This window comes from Pundamilia nyererei, unplaced genomic scaffold (genome assembly GCF_000239375.1).
Source record: "Pundamilia nyererei isolate P.nyererei 1_Seehausen unplaced genomic scaffold, PunNye1.0 scaffold00014, whole genome shotgun sequence".
Taxonomy (NCBI): domain Eukaryota; kingdom Metazoa; phylum Chordata; class Actinopteri; order Cichliformes; family Cichlidae; genus Pundamilia; species Pundamilia nyererei.
In genome coordinates this window covers 4,160,639-4,184,489 of record NW_005187415.1, presented here as the reverse complement: position 1 = coordinate 4,184,489, position 23,851 = coordinate 4,160,639, and the positions used below count along the sequence as shown (strand labels likewise).

Sequence of the window (23,851 nt, the reverse complement as noted above, 5' to 3'; positions counted from 1 at the left end):
AATTTGGGTATTTTCAGCATCGAGAATCTACAGGCCGAGCAGGTTTTTCAGTTCCACGTTGTTTTGCCGGGTATTGCTTCAAAGAGACATATAACTGCAGTGATCACCAAACACGATAAGCAAGCAGAAACACATACAGTACAATAATTTATATAGTCCAAGTATCGCATGACATCATATATATAGATATAGGCTCAAATGGAGCCCTGTCAAGCGATCTGTCAATCAATAACATGAAAGTCTGTCAAACGTAAACCGAACATGTGGCAGCATACTGTGCAGATCTTTGATGGCTGTTTTGATGCCATTTCATTCACTGATACCCTCCCACAGGAATTTTCTCTCAATTTAGCCTGGCTCACAACTGGTTCCTTTTGATCTCAGCTGTGTCTAAATGTAATGCATAAGATAACTCCAACGGTAATCTTTATTAACCCCTCAGTGCCAAATTCATTTCACTGCTGTGATATGAAAGGCGGGGTGGGGGATGGATTGTGTGGGATAGATTGTGGGGTATAAAGACGCTGAGGGTGGGTGTGGTGTTCATAGGGGGCAAGAATTAAAAATCCCCAGCCCCCTTTTTTTCTGTCATGGGAAGCAACGATGGCAAAGATTGACAGGGGGAAGAAATTAATTTCTTTGGCATGTTATCCCCCCTGTGGAAGCAGCCCTGACCTTCAGAGGTTGGGTGGGGCGTGCAAAGGAGTTTACAATATTGCAACACCATGTGCTGGTTTTGACAAGCCACACTCCTCAGCAGTTTAGTACACTGGTTGATTTGTACAGCCCCTGGCAGTGAAATAACAACTGCATGCAGTGAGATCAGGCAGCACTAATGCCTAACGTCAGTGCACATTGGGCGGTTCGCCAGGTTTCAGTGGATTACTGGATGCCTGGATCCACGGGTGCTAAAGCTACGAAGTGATTTGATTAGTGATGATTGGATCATAATCTGTGCCGCTGAGTTTGGAGCATGGCACAGCAATGACTTAAAAAGTCATTTCATCCGGCTTGCAATGCATATGACAACTGATGTGGTTTCCCAGCCTAAATAGGGAGGATCACATTTACCACATGTTACAAATATATGGGAGAAATAACGACACATTGACAATGGGTGGCATTTTATTACCACATTAAACATCTGGTAGTAACATTTCACTTTTATATGCACTTAACTGTTACTTCATGTTTCATTTTAAAAGAAATAGCTGCCAAGTGTAATGTTCACTGCCTCATTGTGTCCTCATTGTGGCTGATGACGATGCTGATGATATCCTTTCAGCTTTAGCTGTTTCGAAGTAGCGGTCTTTGAATTTATAGTGATCATAATTCAGTCAATCCGAAAAAGATTGTGGATGATTTTAAATGACAGGCTTCCCACTGATTGCCATTTATTGCGGTAAATAGGTAATAGTACCTTTGTTCATTCTGTATTTTACTTGTTTTTCAGGCTTACTGTTCACATTTTGCTTCAGCTTCACTGAGCTTTTCAGCTTTTAACTGTTAGTTATGTTAGAGATATTTCAGCTTAGTTGAATTCAACTGATTAAGCATTAGGGAATTAAGCGGATGTGACTGTAGTAGTAGTAGTCTTTACCAGCTTTATAAGGAAATACTGTTTGTTAGGGGCAGAGTGTCCAAAAACCAAGCTATAAATTGGGGCTGTGAGTTTTGAAACACAGAAATGTACCTGCTGCAGAGAGTTTAGTTACAGCTCGAAATAACTGCAGAAATATTGCAGTTTCATCGTACGTTTGTTTTTTCTTAATTCTTTCAAATTTGTTTCATTTTGATCCAGAGAAAGTGGTACCAGGCCTTTTTGCATTTTTTTCATTTTGCTTTATACTTCCACAACCCAGCGCTCAATAGGACCCTTTGTTCTTGCACATCTGTTTGCATACCAGTATTTGCTTCAATCTTGGTTTGGAAGATTAAAAATTCAGCATTTGAAGTTTGGCACCTGTTGACAGTCCATAATTACGACATTAGAACAGGATTAATTTGGCAAACAGATAACTGAATGCTGTCTGGCAGGCAGCTGCCACTTTATTAACCACACTATGCAACCTGGTGATCACACTGAGTCTTCATTAAAATCCGTTCTTCCTCAATATTACTTTGCCTGGTAGGTGGATATAAAAGATCAAAATGTGTCTGAAGAAAATACCCATTTCCATACCCGCATGGTACTGGGTACCCTAACTGCAATGGCTTGCTATTCAACTGTGAACTTTATCTTTTAGAATAGTAATCAAAGCATCCACATAAAAACTACTTTGAAAGTCTGTTGCTACTTGACGATATTGTGGTATGGTACATTTGGCAGGGTATTATGACTGCAGGGGTACCCATGTGTACGATCAAACTGAAGTGAAGCTAAACCTGTCAGTCAGAAGTAATGTTCCTGGGAATTGCAGCCCTATTCTGTTTCATCCAACAGGAAAGCAATTCATGTTTCAGTTAGATACACATGAATGGACAGAGGAAAGTGTAGACAGCTGATTTGATGTGTGTGCTTGTGCATAGATGTGTGTGCTGACCTTGTTCTGATACTACTGCTATTACCACACACAAGCCCTCCGCCCCTCAACCTTCCCCAGACCCACACAGGAGAATCTTTTATCCAGACGACTGTAAAGGTAAGACCACAGCTGGCAGCAGACAATACCCTAATGACCCACAATGCAGTTCACTGAACCAGGAAGTGCCTATTAAACCAGCGAAGGCACCTCGGGAGTAGCAAATATCACCCATCACTGTCACCTGGCATGATATTGAGGTCTACTGGCTGATTGGTACGGTTCATCTGTCACAATGGAGACACTTGCAAGTGCACGTGGTAAATGTGCTCTTTTAATCACAAGATTTTAGTAAGAAGGAAAAAGAAACTTAGAGATTAGCAAATTTAAGAACAATAAGCATAAATCATCCACTCAACCAAACGATATACACTCAATGGGCACTTTATTAGGCACACCAAGTATCAGGTTGGACCCCATTTTGCCTTGAGAACTTTTTTAATTCTTCTTCAGATACTTGGTCCATACTGGCACGATAGTATATATATGCAAACAACTGCTGCAGATTAGTCAGCTGAACATCCATAATGTGAATCTCCTGCTCCACCACATCCCAGAGGTGCTCTATTGGATTTAAATGTGGTGAATGTGGAGGCCAATTGAGTACATTGTTATGTTCAAGAAACCAGTTTGAGATCATTTAATCTTTGTGACATGGCACACTACCTTGCTGCAAGCAGCCAACAGAAGATACTGCCGGTAAACTGTGAATGGACAGAGTCAGTAGCAATACTTAGATAGGCTGTGGCTTTAAACAATGTATAGTTAGGGCCAAAACAAGGCAGTATGGATTCATGACAAATCTGATGCCAAATTCTGATCCTGTTTCATTTTCATAGAAGAAATTGAATTTTGGTGAACCCGTGTAAATTATAGCTTCAGTTTCCTGTTGTCAGCTGACAGGAATGGCACCCAGTGTTGGTTTTCGCTGCTGTAAATGGTAAATGGTAAATGGAACCCTTGAAGTAGCCCATCTACTTCAAGGGTGAATGTGTTGCGCATTCAGAGATACTGTTATTTGAGTTCCTACTGCTTTCCTATCAGCTATAAGCAGTCTGATTAAGATAAGATAAGATAAGATAAGATAAGCCGCTGAATTGATTTTTTCTTTTTCAGAACATTCTTTATAAACCCAGAGATGATTGTGCAGAAAAATCTCAGTAGATGATCAGTTTCATACTCAGTCCAGCCTGTCTGGTATCACCAACCATGCCATGTTCAAAGTGTCTTAAATCATCTTTCTTCCCCCTTTCTTGCTCGGTTTGAACTTTAGCTGCAGTAGTCATGTTGGCTTTGTCTTCATGCCTAAATGCATCAAGTTGCTGTCATTTGATGAGCTATTTAGATATTAGCATTAACAAGCAGTTAAACAGCTGTACATACCGAAGTGGGTTGTGATAAATTCTTTTAGCAGTTTGCTAACAAAACCTTGCTCAATACACATGGTCCTGATCTGGGACGCATTGCCTTGGAATTTGCACAGCTGTGGTTTGTCATTATTGGTGCCCAGAGAACACATCTTCATGATGATCCCGTCACTTTTACAATAGCACCTATAAGGCAACACCACATTTGTGCTTGTTTGTTAAATGCCTTGTCAGCTAAACGTGATGAATGATTAGTGTATTTTAAGTGGTCCCCTGACACCTAACTTTAACAAGTTAATTACTGGTCTAAAACAATGACCTCACAATTGAAATTCCCTTCAGCTTCAGCTGTACATTGCTAATAGCTAATTAGGCAGTCATGAGAAGCTAGAATTATAATTGACATGCTAAATATTGCATAGCTGTGTATATACTGTGAACATGTTAACATTCTGGCATTAGTAAAGAACTTGCCTTGAATTCCACGGCTAAAGACTCTTGTTATGATATACAACAGATGCTGTTTGAAATGATTAGCCACTTTAATTAAAATGCCACAGATTTCATCTACAAGTTTTTTTCCCTCTCACTGAAACAATGAGTGCTTGCTCTATTCACAATTTCTATTCAGCTTGAAGTGACTGACTGAAAAGGCGCACAAATATTTCTGACAGACAGTTCGTGATAAAAGGGAAACTAACTGCCTGTGAATAAAACATACAGGTAATTCAACTGGGAGGCTTTTCAGAGAGGGATTTTCTTTTTGTACAATTATATGAAGAATGGCCTTCTGCACTAAATCCAGGGACTTTGCTATGCTATACAAAACAATCTAAAGAGCAGATGCTGCTTTGACAAGGGGTGGCCAATTTTCTTCTATTACTGCAGTCTGCAATTTTTCTTGTATTGTTAGATTTGTGAGCATCGTACATCTTGACCAACCTTGTATTATCCTCTTAGATTGTGTATAACTGACACATGGTGTCCTCTGTTCTCCTACATCAATGGAAAATAAGTTTTATCTGTTCTTATTAAAATAACATCATTAGCTAAATGAGGTTTTTATTCCACAGGTATTGTGCAATGTCTGTCTTTAGGTCCAGATAGAGTTTTGATGCGTACTGAAGGACTTTTATTGGAAAGTCAGTTGCAGAAACAAGAGAGAAATAGCAGAAAGCAAAGGATGTTAACTGGAAATGCCGTTGGTTGTGATCAAATATCAGATTTTGGTATTTTAATTTATGAATTTTAAACTGCTGGTGCCAGGAGAAAACTTTAAGAATGCAGAAATATGTGCCGTTATGTGAAAAGGTTTCACAGGACTCTCTGCATTACTGTAAAAAACTAAGGACAACCCAATAATCCAAGATCTTGTAGAACCAGAAATATCTTGAAGTAATCATTTTCTGTCTGATTTTATCAGTCTTTCACTTTGTTGTGGAGGAACTCTGGCCCACTACTCTTTATAGCACTGCTTCGGTTCATTAAGGTTTGCAGACATGTGTTTATGCACTGTTCTGTAAGGTCCATACACAGTATTTCAGTCAGGTTGATCTCTGGACGGAGCCATTGCAACACCTTGATTCATTTCTTTTTCAGCTATTCTCTCGTAGGTCTGCTGTTGGGATTATTGCCCTGTTGCAGTACCAAGTTTTAGACAGACAGCCTCACATTTGATTCCAGAATAAGAATATTTTGGCATACAGTGTAGTTCATGGTCAATTCAATGACAGCAAAGTGCCCATGTCCTGTGGCTGCAAAACAAACCCAAATCATTACCACTTTGATATCATATGTTTAAAGTGCATTGTTTCAGAGGTCTGTAGTAGTAAGGAACCTAGCTTACTTACCCACCTAATTCCTATGGAAGAAGTACATGTGTACTTGTATAGCAGGATTGGCCACTTGTGTAAATAAATCTACATGTCTGAGTTCACAGCAGTTTTTTTTAAGCTAATTTTGTCAACTTTGCTACAGTTTTTGCTATTAAGTTAAACAATTACTTTATTGCACTGCAAAGTGGCAACTGCTTTCATTTTGTTATAACTGAATTCAGTGTTGTACACAAACACTCATAATGGAAATTTGATCTTGTAAAAGCAAATGTTAGGGCTGTGTTATTGCTAGTGCTATGGACTCCTAGAATTGTAGCGTAAAATTAAAACCTAACCTAAACAGTCTAGCCTAGCTAGCTGCCAGATTATCTCATTATAGGTTGTCCATCCAGATCATTTCATAGCATATATTATCCCCATGTTTGTTTGTCTAAAGGATGCAAGGTTTTCCTTATCTTATTGTTCCACTAAGTTCTTTTCATTTGTAAATTTGGTGTAGGTTCAAACAAAAAGGTGATTTTGTTTTCTTTTAGCAAAGACGTTTGTGTATGCGAGGTGCGAGGAAGAGGTCCCTAACAGTGGCTGGTTAGAAAAAATGTAACACATACTCTTAAGAGTGATCACTGAAAAAGATGATGCAAGACTGTACCTCATACTCATACTCTACGATCCTCTCCACATCTGCTGTGGTGTTAGACAGGTACTCTGGACATTCATAAAACTCATGTTCCATAGTGTGGATTGAGTGACAGCTAGAAAGAAGAAAAAGTAGAATGTTAAAGATCATTAAAATATGTGCTGGTTATCTCTTTGCTTCATGGCAGTTTATTTCAGTTTAGTCAGATCATTAAATAGACAGACGTTGTTCAAATCCATGTAGCGATATTGCAGACACCACACAAGGGCTGTATAATTTCATATAAAGGACAGCTATGTTGCCAGCTATTGTAAGTTATTATTTTATATCACATTTCTTAATAATGATTCTCATTTCACCACAAAACTCCAAACAAGCAATTTGGTAATCAACTATTGCCCTCATAAAGCCATGACCTCTGCAAAATTGTCACAATGTAACAGCCTCTCTGTAATCACTGACCACGACTAGCATATTCGTAGTTTTATGGGACAAAGTGATTTCATTTGTTGCCAAGCCAAGCCCTGTAAACAGCCACAGAATGGATGTAGCATCAAAATGCCTGCTCTATCAGCCCATTGGCTTTTAATCGCCCAGCAAAAGGTCCCATTACAGAAAATGGATGTAGCACACCGAAGCAATTATTACATGCGGGTTTGGCTCTGCATAATGATATCAGAGTACTTAGCGTTCCAGGGGGTTTCCAAACCATGATACGGCTGCTTAATAGCTACTAGGAAATGAAAGAAAACGGCGTTGAAACCTCCGGTAAGCTTCAGATTCATTTGGGCCAGGAAGAGTATAATTCTCTAGTTGTGGTTAAAAACATTTAGAGGAAGGATTTCCATCCTGTGTAACATTAATACTCATTTACCTTTACGTAAATGCTTGCCCTCACCTGTCAGACAGCAGGAAGGGACAAATGTCAGGGACTGGTGGGGTAGCAGGCCGAAGCTTGGCCAGTGCCATAATATGTTCAAAGGTGATGTCTGTTTGCGTGCACACATCGACCACACACACGTCCTGCGGCGAGCTGGTGCCGTCTTGTACGACAGCCGCCGCGGCTCTGGTGGGGGTACGTCGGAGAACCTGGACAACGATAGGGTCTCGCCTGATGGCCTCCACCACTGCTTCATCATGTTCGACCTTGGCCAAACCATTTACCTGGGGGGAAACAGAAAGCAAATAGTTTCAGGAAGTGAGTCTTGCAATGTGTCACTGTGAGAAAGCAAAGGAAACAAGCCTTGTATTTAAGATCCCAGTGTTTTTTTGTTAATCCAGGATGCATCTGACAGCCATCCGCGCTCTTTTCAGGAGCAACTGGTTCCACATTCACACCAGGAAATCTCAGTACAGCTATAACTCTCCACAGTTAAGCACTAATAGCTTCCAATGAAGCAACTACCACATCAGTTAAGTGCTTTTATAAAGGGCACTTTGCCTGTAATTCTTGATGCCGAGAGCACCTTACATATAGCACTCTCCTGTTTTGTTTTTTTTAACAACGCAGCACACTTTTCCCAGCAGGTTCAAACATTTTAACTGTTGACCAGTTATTCAAAAATGTGCTAACCTTTCAACTGGTAGTAAATCCACAGAGACTGTACTAGAAAATACAGAGAATGCTTTTGAGAATACTCCCTAAGCATGCTTTAATGAGCAGTTTTGCCTCATGTTCTTCTGCAAATCAGTCTAACTCAGATGCATTATTTACTCTGAATCCCAACCATTAGGCCCATTAGATGCAGATGCAGAATAATAATAATGATTTAGGGAAATGAGCAAAGTGGAGTGAGTAGACTTCACCCCACTGGGAGCACCAGTTTTAGCAAGTAGCACTTACTTAAATCGCAAGATCAGAAAATGTTGAGCCACAGGAGAAGCAACTGAGAACAGATATGCTGGTAAAAATTCATTACCAAAGTGTCGTGATTCCTACCCTATGGGTGGACATGTTTGTGCTTTAACTTGGAGTGTAAACAGTGTAAAGATCTCCTTTAAAGATAAACCAAAGCATGAACCAATCTGTGGGTCTGGAGAATTGTTATAAGCCTAAATAAATGAAACACAGAAACAACGTATGGTCCTCCAGTTGATCCAGTCAAGTCGCTACAGTTTCTGTATATTCTTATGTACCTATTTCTTTAATGAGCTCAATGTCACCTTAACACTTTTACAGAATTGACCTACAGAATTTTGACCTGTGCTGACATTTAGCATTGGTCAAACAACCGACCCTCTGGGAAGTGCTCATTAGCAGCAAAATCTGTGTTTTGTACAACTGGTTTTTGCTATTATGTTGCACTCATATGTGACATTTGTTGCTGTTTTTAGGACTAATACAAGTTCATCATTACACACCAAATCCTGGCAACTACACCTTTGAAATCAAAACCTGTAACTGAAAAGTCCCAGTTTACTCTGTTTATGCTCATCCTAAAGAACGTGTCGAGAAAGTTTCATCACATATTTAAGTTGTAATGAGGTCCAGATGGGCACATTAATCTCCAATCAGTAGGAATGCTCTGTAAGGCCGAAACTGTTTGTTCGGGTACACCTGCCGGCGTGTTTACCTGCTGTTGTTCCTCTATTCAACCTGACTATTGAGGAGGTAAATGGGCGAGATTAATAGCCAGCAGATGTGACAAAGACCGGGGATAATGACTCAGAACGTGTAGGTTTTACGTGCATGTGTGTTTGTCTGCAAGTGCTTGTGAATTGCGCATTTTGAAGATCATATGCATTAAATCTATGGCTTTTGGGATAATTAAGCCACAAATGAGGAGATAAAGAGATGCAGACAAGTTCGAAAAATGTTTTAAAGCTTTGAGACAATTAAGATGTGGACTGTGGAGACATTTTCTGAGTCACAAAGTAAATTTATGTATTTCTTTTTCTTGCGTTTTTGCAGCTCCCTGCTGTTGATGCGTTTTTAACTTGTGAATTTAATTAAGTCACAGCATCTACCTTTCTATCTGTATGTGTGTGGGGGTGTGAATAAGCATATATGGGAGCAGTGCATCCATAAGCACTAGGTGTATTAAGACATATATATAGGCGTGCAGATTCCATCAATATGAAGAAGTAATTCCATTTTGATGACAAGATCCCTTTCTCATTACTGAAGCATGCTCCTGTGACCAAGGTGACAAAGAGACAATATTACAGCATTGCATCATCTATATGACCCGCAGAAGCTCCAAGAGGGTGTTAAAAATAGCATCAGTTCAAGGGGGCCCATGGGGACAGCTGTAATGAACCAACAATCTAAGCAGAGCCTTCATATACTTCTGAAGTTAAAGGTTATCATTGCCAATAAAAAGCGTTCCCAGTAGACTTAAACTAAAGCTTCTTTTCTGTCCAAACATTCTTCCCGAAAGGTCGAGGTCCAAAGTGGTCTGCTACACCTGGAGTGGAATGAATTTTGTATACTGTAGTTCATGTGTGTGTTTCTTTAGGTGTTCAGCGAGGGCAGTGTGGGCAATAAGTCGATCAGTAAGTCGAATAAGTATCAAAAGCCTACTGTTTGACCGTTTTATAGTTGTACTTAAGGTTTACCATTTTCCAAACTTCATTTTATGAATAGAAAAAATAAAGTTTCAAAACTTAAAATTGAATTAAAATAAAATATCAAGATATCTGTATATCTAATTTCTAATATAATATATAAATGATTTATTTCAAGGGAGCTTAACAGTGCCAAACAAATTCTATAGAGTAGCAGATGTTGCTACTGCTGCTAATTCTGCAATAGTTGGGTAATTAGTAAGATATCTTTAATATGTACTTTTTTATATAAAGTATGCTTGAAATTATCTGCTGTCTGTAGCTATAACAAACTGATGTCTTAACACATTACAGCATCAATACAGATTTTTGAGTAATTGTAATTAGTAAAGAAAATGTAGCTTAGCTTATCTTTAGCTAGTGCTGTTTTCCCAGATAAGTTGGACCAGCAGATACGTCTCGCTATCAATGGGTCCCCTTTTATCTCCAGAACTGTCTTAATTCTTGATGACATAGATTCAGCAAAGTGCAAGAAACCAATTGAGCTTTGTGACATGGCATATGGTCCTGCTAAAAGCAGTCATCAGGAGAGCTACACTTTGACCTCAAAGGAATGGACCTGGTTAGCAACAATACTAAGGTATGGTGTGGTGCCTAAAAATACGTCTAGTTGGTACTAAGGGGTCTAAAGTGTACCAAGAAAATATCCGCCACATCATTACACCACCAGTAGCAGCCTGAAATGCCCATAAAAGGCAAGATGAATCCATGCTTTAATGTTGTTTACACTAAATTCTGATGCTAACATCCAAATCAAGAATCATCAGAACAGGCAACATTTTTCTATTTTCTGTTTTTGTCCAAGTTTCCTGTTTTTAGCTGATAAGGGTGGCACCCAATGTGGAGTTCTGCTGGTTTAGGCGTAGGCATGATGATCTTCTGCGTGGTTATTTAAATAACTGTTACCTTCCTATCAGCTGAAAGTAGTCTGGCCATTCTTCTCTAACACCAACAAGGCATTTTCTCCCTTCCTGTCTTCCTTCAATCACCCTCAATCAGTCACGGCACATGGCCCGAGCCTGGTTTTGCTGTAAGTTTCTTCTTTTTAAAAGGAAGTTTTTCCGTCCCGCTGTCACCAAGTGCTTGCTCATTTGGGGTTTTTCTCTCATGTTATTGTAGTTTTTACCTTACATTACAAAGTGCCTTTTCAGTTGTTATGATTTGATGCTAATTAACAAAAACTGAATTTAATTGAATATCAGTGTTATCCTAGACTTACTTTAGTCCAAGTAAGCTGTCCCTTTCTTTGTCAAGTCTGAAATGTTAAAATTTGCTTTGATATTTTACTTTAATGACTAGAAAGAATTTGGTACTATCAAGCCTCACTTCCAAGCTCTCTGTAATATTTTGCTGCCTTTGATGCAGGCATTTCACACACCATTGCCTATAAAGGGTTACTAGTGGACCATGATGAAGAAATGATTGTTATATGTCTTGAGAGCGGGCTGAAAGTAGCACAGCATCTGGCCTAAAGCATTTAATATTCTCTATATGTCTGGTCACCCTTTAAATGTGTCAAAAGGTTTTATCAGTTAGCCACTAAGATGGTTAAATGTTGTTTCCTCTTTTGAAATCCAATAGGAGAGATAAGAAAAGCCAAGCGATAACAGCAAGTGTTTCTATGGGTGAGCTTGGGTCTAGCTGTACTTTTGAATGGTTGTGTTTGCTGCACAGAGATAAGATGGAAAGCACTCAGCCTCACAGCTAAATCTGACAGATATGGTGTCATTGTGAGCAAATGGAAGCCAACACACAGAGAAGACATGCACACACACAATTCCAGCATTACATTAGCTCCAGACAGACTTTAAACAGCACTACGATATGGCTGCTGCAAGCACGTTTGACTGAATAATACCAGCATCTTCTACTGAATAAGTTCACAATGGGCCACGAAACAATAAGCTCCTGAACAGAACCCCCCTCCATTTATTCAACCCTGACCTCATCTGCCCCTGAAGAGATGCAAGCTCAACACCAGCAGTATTTTCTTTCTCTTTCTTTTCTTTTGTTTTGTTTTTTTGATCAGATCATGATCGCAATTTTTGTGAACCTAAGCTGAATGCATGCAAGACTGCTTTTACATTCATGGAAATTGTCATATTGTGATGAATAAGGAAACGCAGGTGGTGTGCCCTGGTAATCTGCCAAATCTCATTTCTCTTTCTTCTTTTGTTGTATTGAGATGATTCGAGAGGGCCCACTGTCAAATGTCTCATTTCAATAATAAAAGTCAATAATAAAACACATGCAATATCTCCTAGTGCTGCAGAAGCAAAGAAGCTCATGGTTTCATACATTTGAATGACAGGCTGTTCAACTGGTGAGCTATATGCTCGGCCAACTGAATAAGATGTGATGCATGTATGACAAGCAACCAGGGAAAACTAGGAGAACAAATCTGAGTGGGATTAAATAAAGCTTTATTTGAATCAGCCTTTCTAAAGCCTTGATTTATATTATCATCTAAAGGTTTACATTATATAGATTTGTTTCGCAAAGCCTCAGATACATAGATTGGCTACATCCATTTTTTATAAACAACCTTAGACCACTTACTGGTTTTGCTATTTTAATCTGTTGAAATCAGATGTTACAAGCGCATTTTACTGAGAAACTAGGCATCCCTGCACGCTCGTACAGCTTTTCAGTCAAGTCCACTGCTTATGCACCCTAACCCTTTTAATCCAATTTTATTTATGTAGGGCCAAATCAAAACGACAGTAACCCCAAAGCACTTTATATTTTGAAGACCAACAATCTGGGGATGAACTGTCACTTGTGGAAAAGTAGGACGGAAAAAACCCATTTAAACAGGAAGAAACGTCTGTCAGAACCAGGCTCGGAAGGGGCAGCCATTTGCTGCAACTGGTTGGGATTGAATGGTTAATGAATTGAAAAAGAAATTCCATGCTGTATTAAATAAGATCTCGTTCAAGAAGAGTTTACTAAGCACATGGAGCTTTTTCCAGTCAAGCCACATCCATCTTTTATATACAGTCTATGGTTAGTTAACCCTGTAAAGCCTGAACCATGAAATAATTGCCTGTAAATTCAAATTTTGGGAAGCTGGTATCTTTACTTTAATTTAATTGCAATCATAATTAATGATTGTAGCAATACATGTGTCTGTATGCATACAATGGATTTTTCAGGAATAGAAAAATTCACATAAATAATGTAGAGGACTCAAAAATGTATGTATGAGATATGATACACTTGGAGGTTTAGCCTGGAAGTGAACCTGTTAACAGTTAACTGCATTTAGCTGTAGAATTTGTAAACTGCTTCAGGTTTTAATTTGGTTAAACTAGAACACAATTCTTACAATGATTAATATCAGTTTAAAAATGGAGATTATGATTTGCTGTTCACGATTCTCCTTGACAGACATGGTTAATACAACACTGCTTTCTTGCCTGACTATAAGACATACTATCTTCTCTCAAATTCAAAACCAATCGCAAGCGATCTTTGTTGATCAAGTGATCTTCAGTTTTTTCAAAGCGTGAGTGCCTTTTTATGTGATATGAAAAACCAAGCAGTTGAGCTTTAAATGGTCAAGTTTAGTTTCCTTGAAACTTTTAAAGTGCCCTGAAGTAAGAAAAGAAAAAACACAGCATGCAAAAGCTGCCACTTTAAAGCCATTAGAGAATCTGTATAGCTTTTAGACGTGACAGAGCGGCTTAAGTTCAAATGCACCCCGGTCACAGCCAACTTCAAGCCGAGTGCGATGACTCTCTGAAGTAGATGAGTTTTACTGCGATTATTTTTAACCTATTTTTAATTAGAGAATATTGTCTGAGCACGTAGCTCTTTTGTTAGCAAAATAAATGTAAGAGAGGAAGTCCCTGTGCATTTGTGTGTCTGTCCTTCACCATGCACTGTTCATGCAATCTACTTCACACTTGGTAAGTGTGCTGGCGAGGGTGAAGGCGTTTGGATGAGTGGTCCTCATATTTTGGCTCCAAGGTATTTTCTGTTTCTCTGTCACAGCAGGAATTTTTTCAGTGATCTTAGCCTTTGTGGTCAGGTAATGAAAGCAGGCTCACACTTTCTCACTGAGTGACTGCAGAGTGTGTTAAAGTCAAACTTATCACCCAACTATCAACTGTTCCACCATCTTTATTATCATTAATTCAGTCTAAGCAACTAACAAAAGGAAACTTTATGTTTGATTGTTTAGAAATGGCAAGCACGTTTTTAATGGCTTACTCCTACCAACTCAGGCCAATTGTTTTGGCTTGTGACCAACTGTAGCAGCTGGGGATGCGCTCAAGGGCACCTTAACATGCTTATAGTCACCTTAATAGCTGTCCATGGAGAGATGAATGTGTATTGTTGCACTGATCCAAACCAGAAACAATTCAGGTTTGAAACATTTAGAGCACGGCCTTTTTTCAGAAGGAGAAGCTCAGGATAAATCAGATTCTTTAAAAAAAACTTTATTTACTTTGTTTATTGTCCCGGTGCTTTTTTTTTTTTTTTTTTTTAGATGGGCTTGTTCGTCTTTTCCAATCAGAAACTGTTCACTATGCATTGTAGCGCTCTGCTGTTTTACATTTCTGTATCACACCAATTAATCAAAGTGACAAGGTATTTAATGAGAGGCAATTAGAGTGTTAACCAAAATGCAAATCAGACGGGGAGGCAGACCGGGAAGGGGGCGGGGGGCATTTTGTGTGTGTGTGTGATAAGCTAAGAGTTCACTAAATGCTTTTATTAGGACCCTTACTTGTCGAACTGAGTCAAGCAATTCCCACTTGGACTTGTCTGCACCTGCGATCGCATCCGTGTCCTGTGAGTGTGCGTTCAAGTTGTTACAAGTGTCCTTCAGTGATTTTTTTTTTCAATGTTGGCTCCTGCATAACAGGCGAAAACAACCAATTAGTTCTGCTCGAGGAAGATGGCATGACAACATGAAAAACAGATTAAAAAGCTGCTGTGGGGACGGATGTTAAGTAGCTCGCTCAGGTCACTCCCTTCCACATCACAGTGCCTGTGCGCTGATGATTAGACTGTGTTTCCTCAAGGAAACACTCTTCACAATGCTGGCTTGTTGCTGCTGGAGCTTAGCCTCACAGGGAGCAAATGGTGGAAATGTTGCTACAGCGGAGTGTCCTTTAAATGGTCTGAAACTACAGAAGTTGGCGTTTTCCGTGTGTCTCTGTTTAATGATAATCGCTGAAAGTAAAAGGCTGTTTTTTTGTCCTTCAACTACTTATCCTGCACTGAAAACCCTTCAACGTGGGTCATGGTCACCTCTCAAGTGTGCTTAAACAAGATGTCGTTTTCTGCTCTGAAGATATGCTGTCATGTTTGTTTGGACAGTTAAAAGACAGTTTCTTATTTTTCCTTTTCTGTTCCAAGTTTTTTTTTCTTTTTTAAATGCATTGATTAGCATTTTTAAACATTAAGAAGCCAGTAAGGATCAAAACTCAGCACATGTCTGAGTTTGTAGACTTCACAAACTGTGGTAATATTTATTTTGTGAAAAACTATACAATCTAGGAATCCTTCAACCATATCTTGATGACTTAACCTTTGATTACAATCTGTTGTGGACACTGGCAAGGACAACTGGAGACATGAAGGATGTTGTAGTTAATCCTGGTGTATATCTGCTGCCTGGGGCACTTGCACAGTTGTAAGGGTATAATGTAAAGTCTCCGCAGACAAGTCTGCACACTCAGAAAAACTGATGGGCACAGGGATGTCTGCACAGACCTTCCCTCTCCCTCATCACTTGGATCCATGTGGATCTTAGTGCGCTTGGAAAGTGTTGGTAATGGTTTACAGGTGTAGCCTGGCTAGCTCAGTCGATAGAGCATGAGACTCTTAATCTCTGGTTTGTGGGTTCGATCCCCACGTTGGGGGAAGCTGTTTTAAGTACAGAAGATAGAGTTTGGTCCATCTTTCCCTTGTAATCTCAAAAAACCCATTTAGTTCACTGCTGCGAATTCTTTACGTAACTTCCTCAGAGATTCTCCAAAGTATTCTTTTTCTGATGGTTTTGTTTTTGCATTTCCACCTTCTCTTGACAGGATCTTTTTCTGCTCTAAAGTCTGCTCCAATAAGATTGGTTAATTCAGCTCAGTTGACAAACAGAAACCAAGAATCTTAAGCTACATCCAAACTGGAAGCATTTCACAGTGATGTGGTGACCATAGGAAGTGAATGACATTCTGCGAAGCGTAATTTAAGGTTCCGTAAATGTGTCCGCTCCCGTATACATTTTCATTTGGCCATTGAGCAGAGTGGGGTTTTCACCAAGTACACCTCCCATATGCATCTGCTGAATGCTGATTGGTTGATAAATGGGCAAGTATAGGACAAGGAGCATGAGTGGAGTTCACTGGGAACGGGGAGAAGCATCAAAACAAACAGTAAATAAATATGGCACAAAAAGCAGAGACATGAGCTGCAGTCTACACTTTTCTTCGTTTTTTCTGTAGCAAAAATTCTGTCTCCCTCCCTTCAATGCCAGCTGATCATGGCTGCCCCTCCCTGAGCCTGGTTCTGTTGGAGGTTTCTTCCTGTTAAAAGGGAGTTTTTCCTTCCCACTGTCGCTAAGTGCTTGCTCATAGGGGGTCATATGATTGGAGTTTTCTCTGTAGGTAGAGTGCTTTTCCTGCTGAACAGACAAATTAGGCTTTAAGGCAACTATAGGCAAAAAAGCGCCGGCAACAGGAAGTGGGCGGGGCTTAAGATAAACTTTTCTCTACTTCCAGGTGATCGACTGATGTGACTACCAATGATTGTGAAGAATAGCATGTGACCTTGTAGTAAACACATTAGAAGGTTACCTTGGCAACTGAAACATAGACTGTCCGCAAGCGACAAGCCGTCAACTTCAAAGAGAAGAGGAAATCGCTTCCAGTGTGTTAGTAGCTTTATCCTCGCATACAGATTTTACATATACAGATACATTTCGAAGGATAGGGTGTTACCTTTTTCAAATATGCACCTCATCAGTGCACGCTAAATTCGTTTTTAAGGGTGTTGAATACCTTTGTGATTTACTGTCATTTAGAGAGGATTTCAAGTTTAATGCTGCTCACAAAAAAAAAACAAAAAACAAAAAAATAACAGGGTCACAAATCTGTCAACATGAGCATCAGCGCACATCTTTTTACAGCCCCACTGTCTCGAATAGCACTTGAACACTGACGAGCAGCTATGGAGGATGAATATAAAGAAATAGTTCAGAAAATCCACTTACAAAAGGATTGTGTTTATATCATATTCAGCTTTAAGAAAAAATCCTACAAACTTTTGTCATCAGCCGTACACAATTTGTATGGTACTCTATATTCTTTTGATTGTACTTGTCGATGGTTTCACACAATTTCTCCCTACTGTTAATACAATACTGACAGCAGTTGTTTGCTTCTGTTTTATTTATAATAAATGATAAATGATATAATCAGTACTTTTCTTTGTTAGATTCTTTTTAGTGGACTGATTTTCTTTATCTTGTAGTCTAGGTGTTTTTCTCGTCTTTCTTTCTACATATAACCCATTTCAATTTGATTTAAAAGGTTAAAAATAGATTCTATATAGCTGAAGTTGCTATAAACAGATGCCGCATATCTCTGTGTTTCTGTTTTTGTTCTTTTTTCGAGTATTTCAAGGGTTTTCTCCTCTCTCGCTCCTCACGTCTATCTTTTCCTACCCCGGTGTACCAACACCAGCAGTAAAACATGCACGCAGACATCAGAGAGTGTTGACTTGTGACTGTCATCCCAAGCAGCAGTTTTCTGATGTAAGTGGGGGGAAATCAGAGGTTATCATCTGTCAGGGAATGCATTAAGAACCATCTCATTTCCTGCTCTTTGTACCACTTCTATATGCAAGACGGGCTTCCTTTCAATTAGGCTTCATGAATACAGATCCTTCTTACTGGTTCAGCCTTAGAATGAAACATGATTTGCCTTATTTTGTGCGCTTTGGGGGGAAAAAATATTTTATTCATAAGACAGAGTGTGAGCTACAGTTTCAAAAAACAGCCTCCTGCTGTATCATCCCAGAGACAATCCAAGCTATTTCAGCTTCAATTAAAAGATACTTTCATTCAGTTTCTACCTGATGATTAAAAAAAGCTAGTGGCAAGAGTCAAGAGGTTTGCTTCTTATTCAGCACCTACTCTAACCTGGCAGTTTGCTTTATTTTCTCTCATAAAATGACTAATGCCTTCTAGATGGTGGGCTCATACATCATGGCAGGGCCAATGTGTCTGTGTTTAACTAATAGGCTCTGTGTCCTCAAGCAGCCAGGGATGGCACGGGTTATTACAAACTGCATCAACAAGACATTCATTACCCTCAACATCCTAGCAACCAAATCACAATTACCACGATCCAAGAGTGAGCATCCAACCCCACTGCCACGCTCCTATTCCCCGCACACCATGTCGCCAATGCATAAATTAGCCTCCTTTTGTCACACTGGGGGGTTGCCGGGTTGAGAATTAGCTCTGTTTGTTTTGCTCGTGATGAGATGGGATGCGCTGATGATGGATGACTGCAAAACTTCTTTACTGACAAATCAATAAATGCGGTGTGAATCCTTTTCACTCGTGTATCTGTACATATGAATGTGTCTGGGTGCCTGGAGAATAAGTGAATAGTTTCATGTGTGCATTTCACGCGTGTGTGTTTATAGCAGATAGCTGTTCTGACTGGCTAATGTACTCGGGGCTGCACTGTAGCAGGACTCTATTGTTGCTCTGAGTCCTCCCCACAGCCATTAGATCGCCATTAATCTCTCATCTGCCATTAAAACAACAGCCAGCGAGCCGAGCTTAACAATAGAGCGCCCCTTCCTCCAGCCCCTTGATACGTACTAGCAATGAGTTTGAATTAGGCTCTCGGGGTCACCGATTAGACCCTAATAATTCATCCAGACAGTTGAGTTCACAAAGAGGTTACATGTAACACTTCTGTATGAGAAAATGTAACAACACTCCGGTATGTGCATAATTTTGAAATTTAGAAAAGGTTGAGTCTGGATTTCACTTAGTTACTAAATACCATGCAAACCCAGCCACATTTTGAAGATTTTGAAGGAAACGAGGAAGATCACAGAAAAGGTTTGTGGATGTAGTGAAGGAGGACAAGCAGAGGGGTTGGTGAGACAAAACAAGATGCAGGGGCTAGGGTGAGATGCTGGCAGATGATCTGCTGGAGCAACCCATGAAAGAAGCAGCTGGAAAGAAGAAGATGGCCTCGTTTTCTTGCACAATTTTATCCTTGAAAGCCCTTTTCAAATAGCAAAACAAGTCATCAGATTACAGCATTTCTACTTTAATATTTATGGCATTAATCATAAACCAGGCCAATCATTTCTCCTAAACCAATGTCGACTCATTTCTTCTATAAACTGAACAATAATAATAATAACAATAATCATTTAAAATAAAAAATAAAATACAAAAAAAACAAAAAACAAAAAACTGAACAATAACCACTGTTTTTGTTATGATTCTCACTTTTACTAGGGAAACTAGTAAATATTAAGTCTTCTAAGTATTATGAGTGTTATTTTTTTTTAAGGATTAAAGGATGTAATGTATAGTATTCAAAAAATGATGTGGGATAAGAAATGAATAGAACTTGTCCAGCCTCATACCTTTAAGTGTGGCCACGTTCCATTCGAGGACCCTTTTGTTTTTATTGTCTTGTGTGTACTCAACCCCATAGCTATGGGTTAGCCATACAGAAACATTGTTAGGGTTTTAACAGGTTCAAGGAACTGACACCATTTTCATTATCAGCTAAGAGACACAGAGAAATCCAGGGCTGACTGTGACATCTGTTGGAAATTAGCCTCTTGTTGCTTGAAGCACTGAAGCAAGTAGCGACAAACATCTACCCTACTAACGTAGATTTTTATGCAGGATTTTGCAGAAGAAAATATCAACATCATTTGTTAATTGATTGGCGATTAACAACAAGATATTTAATATTTGTTTTGCCATGACGTTTGTGATGTATGTATGTTTAAATAAAATATGAGATGTTTAGGAAGTAGGCATCATTACTGAAGCAGACTTGCTGTGAGTCTTAGTTATTCACATGGGCAAAAATGTGGTTGAAGGCAAAAAAAAAAAAAAAACAAAACCCAAAAAGAAGGAAGCTGGATGCAGAGGGCATAATTAGCAAAAGTGTTAAAGCTTGGGAAGTAAAAACATTTTACTGGGGAGCAGTAAAAATCAAAGATTTATGTGCTGCTTTTTGCATAAAATTAAGTCTTTTTCTTTCCTCTAAAGAAGCCTAGAGTGTGAACTTAACATTTTCCCTCCTCCTACTGAATTTTAGCCTATTTCATTTTAAAGTGATGCATGTTTATGCACACTGGAAGCACCTAACACATTAGCATTATTCATCACATGAAGCTCGCTCGGTCCGCCCTTTGGTGGGGAAGAAAAACGACTTCACACTTCACTAGCTGTGAGCGGGCGAGAAGAGCTCCTTCCAGCAATGAAAAATACTTCCATCCAAAAGCATGGCTGGTTAGTTAAGTGAGAGACGCACTGTGGTGCAATTTACCCCTCATTCGACCCAGCTTAATCAAGGCTTAAACTGTATTCACCATTTCAGGCAGTAGAGTGTACGTCTGCAATATGACTGAGTGAATATCTAATCACGTTTGCCACCAACATAATATAAGGCGGATGATGATTAGTGGCTGGGGCTGTGCCGAATTTCAAACTGACTCGCTAAATCAGATCATTGTTTCTCAAAATGTGTTGCATATCTGATTCATATGAGTTTCTAAATAACAAGGCAGTGAAGCATGTTGTAACAATGATGGCTCACTGAGTAAGAACACATTCGCTCATCTTTTTGCTCCATGTTGTTTATCTCTCCTCACAAGAACGACTACAGCACAGGTCATGCCTTAAATGATCTATGACCTGGCCTGAAAAGGGCTTGCTGTAGCTGTGTGAAATATTATATTTGTTTCAAAGGTACAAAAGCAGTTGTTTGAACAATGCAGCTCTTGGCACAAACTGGGTTGCTTTGTGTTATTTTTCCAACAGAGAGTGAAAAATGTTTTTTAAGGCCGCTCTCCCCAACAAGGGGTCTGTTGTGAAAGCTGTTATTACCTATAGGGTTGCTTTCTAGTATCCTGCATGAAGAAGTGCATCCACAACATGAGCCTTGGTCATCAGCTTTAGAGGAGCTGAACTAAACACACTGGAAACACAGTTCCTTTAACCTAATGCTAAAATTCATGCATATGTTGGCTCTAAGTGGTTAAACGGTGGCTAATGCTCGGATGAAATGAAGCACTAGGACAGCCTCTATCATGATGAGCGTCCTGGTGTAAAAATCCAAAATTGATGCCTTCCTTCTCCAGCACGCTGGATTTGAACCTTTGGTGGCCTAATTCCGGCCTGTGGCCCATACGTTTGACACCCCTGGTTTAGTTTGTGGACCTATACAGTACTGTGAAAAAAAGCTTGACTCACCTTCACTTTCTTGTATTTTTTCCTTTCAAAAAGAACAATTTTATTGGAATTTTTAAACTGGTCTTTCATTGACTTCAGCTTTTTCACTGATTTTCAGACCAGTCCTTGTACTTGACCATTTTCAAAAGGCTTTTTGTTTGTTAAGCCACTTAATGCTGATCTATGAAAAAGGGATGAATTAGTGTTGTGTCTATAATGAACAACTTAACAAAAAAAAACAAACCCCAGTTTTCTGTGTATCTTTAGATCTTTAGACACCTTGTCATTAGAAGCCTGCTGCAAAAACACCAGTTGTTCACATTTCTTTCGTTAAATCTATAAAAAATGCTAACGCTAGCACAGTTTGACAGCGTAAAATAGTATTTCTGTACCAGCAAGGTGCCAAAGAGCTATTAGCTATTAGCATGCATATTTCGACATGCTGTGTACTTAAAAAAATTAGAAAACACTGTGATGCTACATTTCTCCAAGGGGTAATGGGGAACTTGTCAATATTGATGGAATTAGGAAGATAAGTACCATCAGACTACAATTCACCATGTCATACCACCTGGAAAGCATCTGATTCATGAAGGCTTCAGTTTCCAGCATGACAGTGATCTCAATGCAATAAAAGCATCATGGATAGAAAAGCACACAATGCAACTCACTTTCAGGGTGGTTGTAGTAAGGAGGTAGAACAGATCATCTGCAATTTGCAAGGCTGGTGGTTCAATTCCTGCCTGCTCCAGTTTGCATGCCAAATATACTCGGGTGGTGAACACTAACCCCAAGTTTCTCCTCAATGCATCCATTGGAGTGTAAAACTTATGAAGCACTGAATAAAATGCTCGTGTAAATGAGGCATTTCGTATAAAGCATTTTGATGGCTCAGGAAGAGTAGAAAGGTGCTATATATAAAAACCAGCGTTTATCATTTACCATTTATCAATCATGGATTCATTTGAAGAAGACAGCTGCCTAAGAGAACTCGGGCTGTGTTGAAGAAACTAGGTGGTCATACCAAATACTGACTTTCAAATTTATTAGAACTGTTTAAATTTTGTTTTAGCCTTATATAATGTATCTTCATTTTTCCTGGTGTATTTCCTACGTACAACTATATCCCACCCACTCAAGTACAATATGAAGAAATGAGGGGTGGCTCAAGACTTTTCCACAGTGCTGTATTTTTCCAAAAATAATCAACATCTTTTCAAAGATCTTGGTAACATCCTTTTACAAGACAGTCTCTACTTAAGTTTATTTACTCTCAATGACAATAAAAACAAGCTTTCAACTGATTAAGACCAAGTGATACGACTGAAAGATCTGGAGTTAACAGTCAAGTGGGCTTTGGGTGCCTGGTCATGCCTAGCTATCATAGTTTCTACAGGTACCAGTTTCTGTTTCATATCACTGGACGTCTTGGGAAAAAGGTCATGTTTTCACACTGATTTGGTGTTAGGGTTAAGCTTGGAATAAGGTTGGGGTTAGACACAGCTGGGGTTGTTGAGGTTAAGCTAAGACGCTAGGGAATACATTACACTGATCAGTGCCCTCACAAAGATAGACACACACCAGTGTGGCAGTTTTATCAAATAGGGATTCCTGTCTCTTCACAAATTTTCCAAAAGAAGGATTTCTAGTCTTACGCTTATCAAAGTCCAGACCATAAGCGCGGGCGGGTGTGTAAACATACGTATAAGTCTTTTTTTACTTTGGGCATTTGTTAATTTTTCATGAAGACACTTGCATGCACAGAGAAACGTCAGATCGTAACATCCTCAGGTTTTTATCTGTCATTGCAATAACAGCAGATGTAGTGAAGTGTTTTTCACTTTTTTCACAAGCCTTTAACTGTACAGAGAGTTGGTTTGTATTACAGCACAAAAGCTGGTGAGACTGGTTGACACGCATTCCCTAATCACAACAAGCACCTCTTAATATATATTCACACAAACAAACAATAACAACAACAACAACAGCAGAGCTTCAGCCACTCTGCCATCCAGAGGGCATTTCCCATCTCAGCATAAGGCTTATGGTTACACCCCCCCACTATGCAGATGGTTTAGTGTTATTCTATCTGTAACTGGACTCGATGCCAGGCTCTGAGTGGGCCTAATGACTCCTAAACCCGAGTTGGTTAAGTGGGAATTCAACACCATCTCCCAGCTGTAACCTAATCTCCCTCTAGACCACCTGGACCTTGGATACACCCCGTGGGTTCAAAACGCACTTGACTGTGAAACAATAACAGTCCATTTGCATTTTTAAGCACACCGCTAACAGCGTCTTCGAGACACATGCAGACACCATGCTGCCAAGCAGACGACACGGAGGCCGTGAAAGAAAAACATTGCAGTGGATATTATGATCCCGCAAGCTTGAGAAATTCCCGGCAA

General features: G+C 39.4%; 1 protein-coding gene across 1 annotated transcript in view; it reads right to left on the bottom strand.

Moving 5' to 3' along the window:
- Positions 1-23,851, bottom strand: part of pdzrn4 (PDZ domain containing ring finger 4) — a 42,913-nt gene that overhangs the window by 8,757 nt on the left and 10,305 nt on the right. The window contains exons 2-3 of the mRNA XM_005725217.1: positions 7,320-7,585; positions 6,434-6,536 (exon numbers count right to left, since the gene is read on the bottom strand). Of these exons, the coding sequence (XP_005725274.1) occupies positions 6,434-6,536; positions 7,320-7,585 (369 nt within the window). The remainder of the gene's footprint in view (positions 1-6,433; positions 6,537-7,319; positions 7,586-23,851) is intronic.